Source organism: Cheilinus undulatus, linkage group 5, assembly GCF_018320785.1.
Source record: "Cheilinus undulatus linkage group 5, ASM1832078v1, whole genome shotgun sequence".
In the NCBI taxonomy this organism is placed as follows: Eukaryota; Metazoa; Chordata; class Actinopteri; order Labriformes; family Labridae; genus Cheilinus; species Cheilinus undulatus.
Window position 1 is genome coordinate 51,906,776 of NC_054869.1, and position 15,630 is coordinate 51,922,405.

At 37.2% G+C, this 15,630-nt stretch overlaps 1 protein-coding gene across 1 annotated transcript in view; it reads right to left on the bottom strand.

Moving 5' to 3' along the window:
- Window positions 1–4,123: 4,123 nt before the first annotated feature.
- Window positions 4,124–15,630, bottom strand: part of znf608 (zinc finger protein 608) — an 85,200-nt gene continuing 73,693 nt past the window's right edge. The window contains exons 7-10 of the mRNA XM_041787454.1: window positions 14,637–14,803; window positions 11,778–11,925; window positions 9,966–10,022; window positions 4,124–5,007 (exon numbers count right to left, since the gene is read on the bottom strand). Coding sequence (XP_041643388.1) covers window positions 4,988–5,007; window positions 9,966–10,022; window positions 11,778–11,925; window positions 14,637–14,803 — 392 coding nt within the window. The 3' untranslated portion in view covers window positions 4,124–4,987. The remainder of the gene's footprint in view (window positions 5,008–9,965; window positions 10,023–11,777; window positions 11,926–14,636; window positions 14,804–15,630) is intronic.

The window sequence follows — 15,630 nt, forward strand, 5'->3', positions numbered from 1 at the left end:
ATGAGCGGAGATGCAGGACTTCATGAAGAAGGAGCTCAGACCAAGTACTCAGAGAGAAAGGAGCAGAATTTAACAGAAGACTGACATTTCTGTATTAAAAATACTTTTATGTACTGATGTGTAGAACTTTTCCATGAGATTCACCTGTTGCATATTTAGCTTTTTATACACATGTAATCCACATTTAAAGTGAATGTTGTTGGCTTTTTAGAGATCATGTTTTCTACAATGATGTATAGCTGTGTTGTTTTAAATCTAAATTTGTTCTAAAGATGCTTAAAATGGTGCCTCTAACTGTCTGATAGGGAAGCTGACCCCTGGACCCTCCCAAGTCTGAGTTAAACTCTTCTCCATGTGTCCTTGTCCTCCATGCACCCTGGTGAGGCTGTACCAGAAATACCTTCAGCTCTCTAATGTCTGAACAAGCAACACTGCAGCGCCCTCCTGTGGCCAACAGCAGCTGCTGCAGTCCTTTTCTGAAATGCAGTGCTGTAGTCATACTGTCCCTGTAAATAAACATCAATGAATGCATAAATAAATCAAGTCAAACATTGATTTGTTGTAATTTATAAAGAAAAAACTCCACAGACTAAAGAGAATATATATAAACATCCTTTAATCATGATTGCCAAACATATGAATTAAGGCATATACAGTATAAAAAAGCAACAGCAGGTTTTGGATGTCTGTACGGTTTTCAGAGTGATATTAGGTGGGTCCACCGGCTCTTTGCTGTGTTTCTGTCTGTGTGTGGATGGAGTGAACAAACCGAGCAGCCTTTAAAGACAACACTGTGTCTCCCAGAAGATGACAGCGTCTTGTAAACAGAGTTCATAGCACTATATTCAAGTAAGAGAACGATCACTGATACTATGCAGGTGAGGTGTTGTGTAGGTGAGGCAGAGCTGCTCATAGACTCAGAGGTCAGAGGTCACAGAGATAAATACTGCGCTGCACATAAAAATAATGCTCTATGCTGCTGAAAGCATGCACAGCTGCGGATATTAACACTTTTGAGCATTCTCACTGTTAAAGCATAGTTGTTTTAAATGCTGGTGATGTCTGCTCATCAAAATATATACGACAAAGCACAGGCTGTGATTTTCATCTACTCCAAAGGAAAAAAATGACATTTAACTTTGATCATCGCAGCCAATTCAACCCTGATTTATTGATCCTTCTCTGACTATTTTAGCCATAAGCAGGAAACTGCAAATTCCCATCACTGCTCAAACTCAGAATAACCACAAACAGCCAAATTAACACGATTAAAGAGCGTTTTAAATGTCCCAGGACTTCCCAGAACAATCATCCTCATTTTTGGATTTTTGACACCTCTTCTCTTGAATGGGACCCTCGTGTCTATCAGCAGCTCTGCAGCGAGCTAGTTAGCTTGTAGGTGGCATGGGAGCAGGGGCAGCGCAAAGGATCATGGGTGTCTTGATGAGGGTTCACCATTACTTGCAATAAAATCTTTTACTACAGAGGACGATTCAAGCGTGCTCAAGTTATTTCCATTACTAATTTCCATTTTCTGACTTTTTATCTAATCAGGGTCAACAGGGTCAACACTGAACAACGAACTGTCAGCCTCATCTTCATCAGCAATGAATTATGGGGGATTAACACTGAGGATCAATCATTTTGAGATTGAAAAAGTCAAAATGAGAAGTTAAAAGGGTCCAAAAATGAGATAAAAAGTCAAATTTAATAGTTCAAAAGGTAAAAAACAAATTTAAATGTCAAAATAATGTTTTTAAAGCACAAATATACAAGATATAAAGTCAAAATACTGAGTTTTTTAAATGTCAAGATATGAAATAAAGCCCGAGCCTCGTTTATTAGACTACTGCTCAAAATTTACAGCCCATCTTTAAATGAGTATAACTCTGTAACTACATGGTCTATTTGAATGATCAAGGTACAATAATGAAGAGGGCACTCGTGAAATCTGTTCAGAAGTGTAAATATTTGTATTTATCTTACTTGATCAGAGAGAATCAAGTTGGCAAATGAAACATTTCATTTTCGACTAACTGTTTTTGCAATTTTAGCATATATCTCATAGAAATAATGCAGATGAAGTCCAAAAATCTCCAGTAGGCCAAAGCACCACATTTTGACATTACCTCTTTCTACTTTCATGCCACTAGAGGGTTATCAGGACAAAATAAGAGAGATTTTAGCTAAAAAAAATTCCAGCCAAAATCCCCTCTTGTGCCATTTGGGCCCAATTTGGCCCAATTTGGCCAAATCTCTGCCACTGGAAAAATCTCAGGTATCAACGTTTTTTCACTCAAATGTCACTATTGGTGGTCACTGCATCATGGAGTTCTTTTTTTCCCCCTCAAATCACCCAGACCTCCATAAATTTCCCTTTCAAAGGAAGTCTAACAAAGGAACTAAAGTCTGACACCGAGAGGAGCAGATTTATTTTCAGTGACACAAAAAAAAACAGCAACAGAAAATGAAGTGTAGAAAACTAAAAGAAACCGTTGAAACAAATGGAAACTGCAGAAACATGACTGGAATTTTCAGTAGAGGCTTTCAAATGAGCCCATGTTTGTGTCTGCAGTAACAGGCACCATCCCATAGGGGGCGGAAGGCTCTGGCTATGTAGCGCTACGGCCACTTTGATATGTGGTCATTGATTTGAGTCCTTTTTGAGTTGGATGTGGTGGAGGTAAAAATGGTTTATTTGGGCTTGTAGCTGAGCTTCTTCTGTTTAATTTGATGTGTCACATGACTATTTTTGTGCACAGAGCAAGTTTGTTTGGATCAAAGCGAGCAGGACCTAATTTGGTCCAGGTAGCGCTTAAGAGGTTAAAAGGTCAAAATATGAGATAAAATTCAAAACCATGAGATTTAAAGTTAAAAACATGACTTAAATTTTAAATTGTGAGTCTAAAACAGGGGTGTCAAACTCAAGGCCCAGGGGCCAAATCCAGCCCGTGGTACAGTTGTACCTGGCCCGCCAGGTCATATCATATTTTTATTATAACTGGACCACTGGTCTGCAGATTTCCTCCAGGTTAAACATGTCAACCTAACCCTGATGATTTAAAATATCCTTGTTAGGTCATGAAAATACAAAAAAAAAAAAAAAAAAAAAAAAAAAAAAAAATTAAAATAGATAAAAAGCCAGGAATGTGGGAAAATACATTTCTGTTTTCATTTCATATTCTTAATTTGGCATCTCAGAGTTATCAGGCAAAGTTATGGTTCTGAGCTTTTCAATTCACATTTTTTATCTTGTTTTTTACCTTTTTAGATCTTCAATCTTGAATTTTTGAGTAATATTTTCAACTTTAAACTCACGATTTTGATTAATTTTTCTCACGTTTTGACCTTTTAGCTCCTTACTTTGACTTTCACCGCTTAATTTGGGCGTTTGTGTCCTCAATTTTAAAATTTAAGTAATATTTTGACCTGTAAAACTCAAAAGTTAATTTTTTCTCTGCTTGTGACATTTTTAACTGATGATTTGGAAGTTTATCTGATATTTTGACTTTTAAAACTCATGATTTCACATTTTAATCTCATGTTTTGACCATTAAAAATCAAGATTTAAACTTTCTTTCTTGTATAGTTGCCTTTTAAAAACATGATTTTGACTTTAAATGCCTTTTGAGCTAATAAGTTAGAATTTTTATCTCAGATTTTGAGCCTTTAAAGTTACCATTTTTACTTTTTTAAATCTCAAAATCATTTATTATCAAGGTTTTTCTGCCCCCATAATTCAATGCTGGTGAAAATGAGGTTGACACTTTAGGGTTAAATGTTGACCCTGTTCGGCCTTCAGATTGGACCCAAATTCAGAATTTGGCCCCTGCTGTGGTTTAGTTTGACATCTCTGCTCTAAAAGGTCAAAATCTGAAATAAAAATTCAGAATTATAAGTGTAAGTTGTGAAATGCAAATTGAAAATATGAAATGAAATACTTTGTATCTAATCAGGGTTAAATTAACATCTTTGTACTGGAGGAAATCTGCAGACCTCATACAGCTGGGCCAGTTCTAATAAAATTACATGATCTTGCGGGCCAGGTGTTACTGTACCACGGACCGGATTTTGCCCCTGGGCCTTGAGTTCGACACCCCGCTATAGAAGAACGGGGAAAAATGTTCTCATGTTAAGAACATTGATGGTGTCTGTGAGTGAGTGATCTTTACTGAGAATTATACTAAAAGATGTTTTTTAAAACGGCATGTATAGACGGGATTATGAGGAGGAAAACCCCCTTTTATACACGTCTACATGAGGACTAGGATCCAGTCACAGGAAGACACCCTGGACTGGGTTTAGCTTTAAATTAAAACTCGTGGGTGTATTTTTCCCTCGCTGCCCGCTGCTCCCTGCACGCTGATGGAGGTCGACATAGAAAGCGTTAGTGCTCTGCCATGAATCTGTACAGAATATTTACACCACTGGGCTCCTACATGGCACCGGGCAGGTCGATGTGAAGGTTTACTCTCACATAAAGACAATACAATCAACATGGTTACGCTCAAGTACAGGTTAGTAATACAAATGTAGCGTCAGCACTATGGAGGAGGAGCACTTTAATAATCAGGAGGATAATAAGGAGGATAATAGACTTTGTAGCTTCCTAATGCTGCTTCCCAACAGGAGTTTTTAAAAAAATGACCAACACTATTGGGGTAAAGTAAGTCGTCATCAGTACATTCAGTCAAACCATCATTTTACACTACGATACATGTGCAACACCTCAGCGCCGCTCTGCTTCTGTAAAATCCTGCAGAACTGAAATCTTCAGAAGTCCCGGACGTGGATCTCTCCAGACCGCCCTTCTGCTTCCTGTCCATCTGACGTCTTATAAAACAGGTGGTGATCATCAGTAAGAAATGAAGAGGTTAATTCTTTTATTTCAGTTCTCTGCCTCTCAGCGAGGCGAAGCTTATTCAACACCATGGAATTGATGTCTGATAAATCTGCCGTTCCTCATGTGAGACGTGGTCACATGGTCCTACTTCTTCCCTTCACTGTCTGGAGACAAAAACACAAAACATGAAGTCTTATGACAGGCTTTCAATTCAGGAAACTGGGTCAGAACTAAAGGTTTGGTCAGATTAATGCTGTATGATCCCTTTAAAACCTTTTTAGAGACCTTTCTAGAACATTGAAACAGTTTATCAACACAGACCACACACTGTTGGGAACATACAGTCATGGATGAAAGTACTGGCACCCCTGGAATTTTCCAGGAAATACATCATTACTCCCAGAAATTGTTGCAATTACAAATGTTTTTGGTATACACGTTTATTTCCTTTATGTGCACTGGAACAACACAAAAAATCTGGAGAAAAAGACAAAATTGACATAATTTTACAAAAAACTCAAAAATGGGCCGGACAAAATGATTCTCCCCCTTTTAAAACTGTGGGTAAATCATTTTATTTCAAGCATGTGATGCTCATTTAAGCTCACCTGTGGCAGTAACAGGTGCTGGCAAAATAAAAATCCCACCTGAAGCCAGTTAGAATGTCTAAAAGCTGACTCAACCTTTGTGTTGTGTGCCTGTGTGTGTCACACCAAACATGGAGAAGAGAAAGAAGAGCCCAGAATTGTCTGAGGACTGAAGAAGCAAAATTGTAAAAAAATATGAACAATCTCAAGGTTACAAGACCATCTCCAGAGATCTTGAAATTCCTTTGTCCACTGTGCGTAACATAATCAAGAAGTTTATAACCCATGGAGCTGTGGCTAATCTCCCTGGACGTGGACGGAAGAGAAAAACTGACAAAAGAATGCAATGCAGGATAGTTGGAATGGTGGATAAACATCCTCAGTCAACTTCCACACAAATTCAGGCTGTCCTGCAGACTCAGGGTGCAGAGGTGTCAGCTGGGACCATACGTGGTCATCTGAATGAGATGAAGCGCTATGGCAGGAGACCGAGGAGAACCCCACTGCTGACAAACAGACATAAAAAAGCCAGACTGGAGTTTGCAAAAATGTACCTGAGTAAGCCTCAATCCTTCTGGGAGAACATTTTGTGGACAGATGAGACTAAGATAGAGCTTTTTGGAAAAGCACGTCATTCTATTGTTTACAGAAAACAGAATGAGGCCTACAAAGAAAAGAACACAGTACCTACAGTCAAACATGGTGGAGGTTCAAGGATGTTTTTGGGTTGTTTTGCTGCCTCTGGCACTGGGTGCCTTGACTGTGTGCAAGGAATCATGAAATCTGGAGACTATCAAGAGATTTTGGGCCACAATGTAGGGCCTAGTGTCAGAAAGCTGGGTCTGCGTCAGAGGTCATGGGTGTTCCAGCAGGACAATGACCCCAAACATACCTCAGAAAGCACCAAGAAATGGTTGGAGACAAAGCTGGAGAGTTCTAAGTGGCCAGCAATGAGTCCGGATCTAAATACCACTGAACACCTATGAAGAAATCTTAAAACTGCTGTTGCAAGAAGGCACCCTTCAAATCTGAGAGACCTGGAGCAGTTTGCAAAAGACGAGTGGTCCAAAATTCCAGTTGAGAGGTGTAAGAAGCTTGTCCAAGGAAGTGATTGGTTTCAGTTGTTTTTTTTCCAAGGGTGTGCAACCAAATATTAAGTTGAGGGTGCCAACAATTTTGTCCAGCCCATATTTTGAGTTTTGTGTGAAATTATGTCAATTTTGTCTTTTTTCTTCAGTTTTTTTGTGTTGTTCCAAAGCATAAAGGAAATGAACATGTGTATAGCAAAAACATTTGTAATTGCAACAATTTCTGGGAGGAATGGTGTATTTTCTGCAAAAATTCCAGGGGTGCCAATACTTTCGTCCATGACTGTACTTTAGACTTTTGAGAGAACCAGCATTAACATTGAACTTCCAGTTTATATTAAGAGGAAGTCTGGCCATAATTACAAATTAAAGACATGCAGAATTTTTGCACTGAAATGTCTTGAACTTGCAGGCATGTTCATGCCAATAACTGAGGGGTGTAATGGCGAGTAAGCTGCCATCAGACAGGAAGGAGGATTGAGACAACCCCAGTCGTGCTTCTACCAGCTTCTAACTGGATTTTTAAACTCCAGTAGTTCCTGTTCTGTCTCTGTCAGCATCTCCTCTGTAATCTGCTCTATCTCACTGAGATAACCATTTATAGAAAATCACAGGTAATCATCACATCATGCTGTTTAACTGTCTGCCGGGCTTCCTCTACTTTATCTCACACTTTCAAACAAAGGCGGAGCTTTTTGGACTGTCTAAATGTGAAGCAAACGCTGCAGATTAGATAATGATCCGCTGGATGAAAACTCAGACAACAATGCAGAAATATCAGAGAGCGCTCTGTCTCAGGAGACCAGCGTTAGATATTTATTTATTGATCCAGCAGACGGACCAATCTCCGGCTCATTCTGCTCCGTTTGCATCTCATGAAAGGACAATTTTGCCAATTCAATTCATAAGATGCAAATGTAGAGAACAATGTGAGAGTGAGCAGAGAGATGGTGGAAATATTCAGCTCAGACGAGACAAATCATTTCAGAGACTGAGAGGAAATCAGAAAAGCTGTGGATAATTCAGCAACCTGTCTGTCTGGGTTTCAGCTCTACACAGCTGTATGTTGTGGATCACTCTGTGTTGTATTTTTCATTAAAGGGAACGTCTCCATTTGACCATAACTGGTCCTTTGATGAAGCTGAATTAGCATGAAGCTTTTCTGAGGTTTCCAGACTCTGATGGGCATTAACCCTCTGAAACCCTGTGTACACATACAGTATGAGGACAGTTACATGTTGGCTTTCCTACAGTACAGTAGAAAAACCTGCTGTTAGAATTTTTGATATGATTGACCAGAATTTCCATAAAAGTTTAAGTAATTGGCCTGGGATGTTCTTGACAATTCGCTTTGAATTTTCAGAAATTTTGGTACTTTCGTGAGAATTTGGGGATTCCTTTTTTTTTTTTTTAGCTTGGGAAATTTGATTCCAAAAATAGGTAGAGAATTTCCTTTATTTTTCAAGGAATTTTTGGGACTTTGTTTGGATGTTTGGGGGATTTTGGTGAAACATTTTCCATGGAATTTATTTGTATCTATTAGAATTTTTAGTAACTTGATTAAAAATTTTAAGTGATATCTGCTTTGAAATTTGGTAAATTTGCCTGAAAATTCTCAGGAATTTCATGGATTTTTTTTGGGTGAAAGTGTCATGTGTACCTTTAGGCTTTATCCAAAAAGATTCACTGAAACATTTGAGAAATACTGGAGGACATTTTGGGGTAATTTCAAAGTGATCTTGAATTTTACAGAGATCTAATGTTGAAATGGTTATGTTTTAGGTTTTGGGAATTTATTGGTAATTTGGGTACGGAACTTCCTTCACATTTTCCTATTTCTTTAATGGAATTTTAAGAGGATTTTGTTTGAATGTTTGGGGGATTTTCTTTTTGGAAATTGTTCATAGAATTTTGGCAGAATTTATTTGTAATTTTTTGTGAATTTGATTAGATGTTTTTAGTTATTTTACCTTTGAACTTTAGAGGAATCTGCCTGGAATTGTTCAGGAATTTTCATGGAATTATTGGTGAAAATGTCATGTGCTTCTTTAGACTTTATCCAGAAAGATTTACTGAAACATTTGGGGAATACTTGAGGGACATTTTGGGATATTTTTAAAGGAATCTTTGGAATTTTACAGACAGCCAATGTTGAAATGTTTATCTTTTTTTGGAACTTTCATGAGAACTTGGGATTTTTTTTAAGTTTTGGGAATTTATTGTTGACTTTGATACCGACAATGTTGAGAACTGACATATTGAAACTGTCAAGAATGTAGTTTTGTTAGTTTTCTTGTAAACAATAAACAAAAAAAATCATTTTTATTTGTTCCTGTCTTTCTAATGCAGCCACACCTTTTGAATCAAAAAATAGATGTTTCCACAAATATTTCATGATAATATTTGAGACCGTGTAAAATTTTAAGGGTGTCCGAAAAATTTTTTCCACCACTGTATTTGGGAAATACTGAGGACATTTTGGGGTATTTTCAAAAGAATCTTTGAAATTTTACAGAGAGCTAATGTTGAAATATTTATGTTTCAGGTTTGGGGAATTTATTGGAAATTTGGGTAGGGAACTTCCTTTACATTTTCCTGAATATTCATGGAATTTTTAGGGACTCTGTTTGGATGTTTGGGGGATTTTTTTGGGGGATATCTTCCATGGAATATATTTGTATTTTTTTGTGAATTTGATTAGATATTTTGATTGAAATTTGGGGTAATTTGCTTGTAATTTCCAGGAATTTTCATGAAATTTGTGGTAAAAATCTTCAGGCTTTTTTCCAGAAAGATTTCCTATAAATCTTTGGGAATAATTGAGGACACGTATCAAGTACCTAGGCTTCGACTAAGTTACAGAATGTGAGTATATTTGCCACCTCCGGACTTGGCAGGTGCCCTCAGTGAAACCAGAACTACCAGAAACTGGTTTACTGACCATGGTATTACAGGCTTTGATGGGTCTGACCTAACCCCACAGAGGATCTCTGGAAGATGAGAGACACCAGACTCAACAATCCAGACCAGCTGAAGGCTGCTACCAGAGGAACCTGGGCTTCATAACACCCCAAAGGGACCACAGACTGATCAGCTCATGACACGAGCAGAGATGCAGGACTTCAATTCAATTCATGCAAAGAAGCTCCAACCAAGTACTGAGAGATAAACTAACATAATTTTACAGATGGCCGACATTGATTATATATCAACATGTAATATAAGTCCTTTTATTGGCCTTTGTAATATGGTATTATTTTGAGATAATGGATTTTTGCTTGTCTTGAGCTGTAAGCTGGAACAATTATGATTAAAACAAAAAAAATAATATTTTAAATATTTCACTTTGTGCAATAAATCTAGAATATATGGACATTTTACTTTTTAAATTACAAACTTTTTTATGATGTTGTAATTGTTTGAGATGCACCTGTACATTGTCCTCACCTGTAGAGGAGTGTCCTGACACCTGCTGACTGGAGACCAGCGACCTGGAGCTCAGACCTTTAATAATGAGAAGAAAGAACGAAGAATGAGCTGTGATAAAACATTACAACAGAAATGTCTTCAAATGTTGACTGACTCATAAATCTGACTCATAAAACCTAACGTACTGGACTTCCATCAGGTTTGCCTGGTACGTTTATAAAGTTTCAGAGCAGTGATACTCAAAGCGTGGCTCTTTTGTGATGATTTGTGGCTCTTTTATGTCTTTATTTGAAATATTATTCCAAAAAAAAGAAAAACTTAAAAAAGGGAAACTTTAAACTTGGAAATTATCCATTGCAAGTAAGATTAATCAGTTTGTTTCCCACTCTTCTACAGTTTGCTTAAATTGTCATCCTTTATTTTTTTTGTTTGTATATTTCCATTGCCCTTATTTGCAACCCCCCCCCTTTTGTTGCCACTTTTAATCTATTTTTACTGATTTTAAGCCCAAGTTTGCCACTTCTTTTACTCCTTTTCACCAGTTTTTTCTTTTTTGTTCTCTTTTTGCTAGTTGCAATTTTTTCCACTTTTGCAATTGAATGGCATTTTTTCCCAATTTTTTTCCATTTTAGTCTCTTTTCACTCATTTTGCCACATTTTTAAAGTTTTTTTTTTACCATTTTTGCCACCTGTGACTCAATTTTTTAATCAATTTGCCAACTTTTCTCCCCATTTTTGCCAATTTTTCACCAGTTCTTTGCCAGTTTTTGGGCATTTTGCCACTTTTGTCTATTTCAGTCTCTTTTCAGTCATTTTTGCCACATTTTTACAATTTTTTGACTAATTTTGGCACCTGAAACTTGTTTTTTTGTTAAAAAATGTTTGCCATTTTTCACCAGTTATTGCCTTGTTTAGCTTGCTTTTGTTATTTTCCATGTTTTTTTCCACTTCTTGCCATTTTTTGCCCCTTCTTGCACATCTATGCTGCCTTTTGCCATGGAATGCCACTTTTGCCCATTTTAGTTACTCATTTTTGCCACATTTTAATTTTTTTTTTTTACCATTTTTTCCACCTTTGACTCATTTTTTAATCAATTTTTGCCACTTTTTCTCCCCATTTTTGCCAACTTTCACCCTTTTGTTGCCACTTCTTTGTCGCTTTTTCACCATTTCCCCACTTTAACTATTTTACCACCACTTTAAGCCATTTTTGCCACTTTTCACCACTTTTATTGTGGCTCTTGCAAAGGTATTTTTTAACACTTTGGCCCTTTGGTTGAGCAGGGTTGAGTAATACTGTTTTAGAGTATTTTAAAGGGAATCATGTCTACCCTGTGTATCTGAAAATTCCACCATTTAAATGTAAATGTAAAACAGTTGAATTTCAGTTATTAACCTCCACGTCTGTCACTTTTTGAATCTTGAATCAGCTAGTGTCAGTGTCAGGGCAAAGTGGGATCAAAATAAAGTTATCATACAGTGCCTATTAAAAGTAAGCAGCTGAGAAGCATCCCCAGAGCATGATGCTGCCACCACCGTGCTCATAGTGGGGATGGTGTGTTTGTGGTGATGTGTAGTGTTTTTAAGGCACTGTAGGTGTATATAAATACTTAGCTTTATGTCTATTAATTTTTTAAATGATTAATTAGTCTAGTTTTAATGTAAATAAAGGGTTAATTTAATGACCAAACCCCTCAAAAGCTGTACCGTACCAAAGCCGACCTCTTCCATCAAATGAAATATGCTCAAGCATGCTTGGAATCAGTGCAGATGTTCTAGTGTGAGTGAACCCTCAGTCCCAAACGTTGTGTGCTCAGCGTGAGGCCGTACCTTGGTAGATGTCGTACTGTCCTGACATCAGGTTGTAGCTCATACCCAGGTGTGTGTGATGGTGTGTGTGGAGGTGTCGGGCAAAGGACACGTGGTTCCTCTCTCTCTCTGTTTCTCTCTCTCCCTCAGGGGAACCTTTCTCACCAGGCTGGAAGAAAAGATGAACACACATCAAGCTTTACACTCTTTAACTGATTCCTTCCTCTTTTTCAATAGTCTTAACAACCTCATCGTTATTGTTTGTGTGAGCTCAAAAAAATCAGCTGTTTCCCGTCAGTGTTGACCGTGGCGTATTAGGGGTGCTTTAAAAAAGTGTAGTTCTAAAAAGGGAAAATTTGCTATTTTAAATAATAAAAATAGCTTTGAAGAAAACCACACCCAATTAAATTCCATACACAAGAACCGCAACCGAGAGTCTGATCATATTTTAATGTGGAAACAAAACCTGGTGGCATATTTAAAGTCCTTCCTGTCTTACATGGAGGAACATTTTTCTGAAATTGTTGCACAGTTTTGAGATGTGTTTATACATAGAACCTCTGCCCATCTTTACTTCTGAGAATCTCTGCCCTTCTCAAATGCCTTATATACCCAGCCATACTCACCTGTTTCCAATTAGCCTAATGCATAATGCTCCTCCAGCTGTTTTCATTAGTACCAAATTTTACTTTTCCAGCCTTTGTTTCCCTGTCCCTACGTTGTGTGATGTGTTCCTGCCATCAAATGAGCGAATATTCATGAAATAGGAAATGTTTCAGTTTCAACATCTGATATGTTTTTTTATGCTCTATAGTGAATAAAATATGGGTTTATGAAATTTTACTATCATTGATTTTTTTTTTTTTTTTTACATTCTGGACAGTGTCCCAACTTTTTGGGGGATTTGGGTTGCATTTGTGGTTTTAGCCCTGAATAATCACATTATTACTGTCATTTAGACTTAGAAGAACTGGGGCTACCTAACCACTCTTATTCAGTTTGCTTTCTTGTACATTCAGGACTTTATAAACTTGCAATTTTGGGTTTTAAAAAGTCAAAATTGACAACTAATTAAACTCAAAAATTTTGAGTTTTTTCTTGTAACTTTACAGCTTTTGAATCTCAAAAATTCTACTGTTCTTATTTTCTCAAAAATGAACAGAAGCTCCTCAGTTTTCAGAGTGGCCTTTATAATTTATCAGTGTTAAAGAATCATTTTTGAAATCAAATGCAGTATTTGATTGCTAAAAGCCTTTTCTATCCCATCCTTTTTATTATTTATTTCATATAATGTTTATTTGTATAGGAACAAGTATAAAGCAAGTAAACCGTTGCCACACACTACAGCATTCGTAGGCAGAGCTAATTTACTGTACTATGCCCGTCCCTAGCTGGGCTTTTAAAATACATAAGCTATAGAAATAAGTGTTTACTTGGAATGGGCCAAAAAACTAAAATGAACTCTAATTTGGAGGGAGCATATTATTTCTTTTTATTTTTAACTGGTCTGGTCTGATCCGGATTTTCAGTATTCATTTTCTTTGTGGTCATTTTTAGTAAGGAAATAAAAATAATCACATACATCATAATCTTGATATTCACATAACAACCAACCTGAAACATACAGGTTTCAAATGATCACTGCATTTGAGCTTCCTTCCCTGAGTGTGACGAGGCTGGCATGGAAATACGGTGCAACTCCAAAACCTCTGTTTCTTGTAAGTTATTAACCCTCAGGCCCTCCTTTAAAAAAGTCACACTCTCCCTCTCAAAGCCCTTTTAGGACATTGGATATATTTTAAAGTATTAAAAATGAATGAAAAAAACTTCTTTTTATATTTTTGGTCCTCAACTCCAGTCCTCGTCATGTATAGCAGATGTGTACTATTTTTCATAATTTTAACTCTATAAATGCCAGTTTATTTACATGATGCCACATTTTCTGACACAAAAAAATGAATTATTTTCTATTTGAAAAATGCAAAGCAGATTTTTTTTGTGCAGGGATTATCAGTCTTGGATATGTCAATGAGTAGCAGTAACACTGATTTTGATGTACTATTAAGTTTTGTGTAATAAAAAAAAAAAATTAAAAAATCACACTCTTCCTCTTAAAGCCCTTTTAGGGCATTGGATATATTTAGAAATATTAAACATGAAATAAAAAACTTTAAAAAAATTTTTGGTCCCTAACTCCAGTCCTCATCATGTATAGCAAATGTGAATTTATTTTCATAACTTTAATTTTTCACCAGACTCTGACATCCATAGAAAACACCTAATGTAGTTTTAGTTAAAATAAATAATTCCACTGGCCTACAGTCACTGATATATCCTATCAGTTCAAACAAGGTCATCATCTCCCACAATGCCTCTCTACAAACATTGAAAAATCGTGAAATTTGGTGGCATTTTTTTGGTGTGCAAATATTTTTACCTCTGAATGATTGAATTACAGAGGAATTAACAGGATTTCTTATTTCTGTATTGCAGTGGCAGTAGAATGAAAATAAGTGATGAGGCCTAAAAGGGCTTTAGGAGGGAGAGTGTGAGTTTTTGTCTACACAGGGGAAAATTCTGCCAACACAGTGTGGATAATGAAATTTCGCATTAAACACTGAACATCTTTGTCAAATATCATCCTCTTAGCATGATAACTGCCAAAGTAAGGATAAAAAATACAATCAAAAAGCCTTTAAAGGGCTCTAGGAGGGCCTGAGGGTTAAAAAACATACACTTGTGGCTCAGGTACTAGAACAGGAGCAACCCTGTAACTGTTGTGTCTGTCATGATCATTAACCATCTTCTGTCCTGTTAATTTCTATAAGATACTAAAGCTGTGAGCATCAGTGTGCATGTGACAGGAAAGAGGAGTCTCACAGCAGGAGATTTTCCGTGGTACTGATGGCTCTGCTGCAGCAGCTCCATGGCTGAAGACGAGGAGGAATCACCGCTCTGCTTGCTGTTCACCGCCCCCCCTCTGCTGGGAGGAGTCACCTCTGACTCCTCCCTTCCAGCCGTCTTACCGTACAGAGGATAGTGGAAACCTGGCGGACAGAAACACAGATACAGCCGAAGACAAAGACACATTCACGCACAGGCACAGAGACTTTAGAGAGACAGAAACTAAAGAGCTGGGAAGAAACTAGATGATGCTTCATGTTGAAGGCAGACTGAAGCTCAATACCAGCTTTTACCTCATGTCCCTTTAACAATATGTAACAAGACAGCAGAGCGCCCCCTCTGTTCAGCTGGGGGTTGTTTTTAGAGTTATGGTCAATCAGAGTTTGGTGTTACACTGGTATCCTAGGCTGTCCATAAGGGGTCCAGTCAAACTGGGGGCCCATGGAGGTCAGCAAAATCATGGTCCACTGTAAAGTTAAGACCTGAGAACGATATTTTTTCTTTAACCTCAACAATAACTACTCTCATCAAAGAAATAAGAAAATAATTTGATTTATACATGCTGTAGTACAACAACGTCTTTTTAAATAATGTAAACCCCTTTTCCTAAAATGGAATTATCTTTTTACTGGTGATCTTAAAATGTGAATGGGACACTGAACTAAATAATTAGGACGATAATGTGAGAGTTCATGGCTAGGCTATAATGTGCACAGATGCAAGGGTGCCAGAAAATAAAGAACAAACTGAGGTTTTCCCACTTGATGGAAAAGAATTAAGGAATCATAAAAAAAGACAAAAATGGGTGAAAAGTGCCCAAGAATAGCAAAAATGAGTGGAAATCGGCATAAAATAGGTTAACAGGCAAAAATGACAAAAAGAAGTGGAAAAATGGGCAAAAAGTTGCCAAGATTGGCAAAAAATGGCAGAAAGACATGAAATGGGTTAAAGGCGGAAAAGCTGGGGAGCG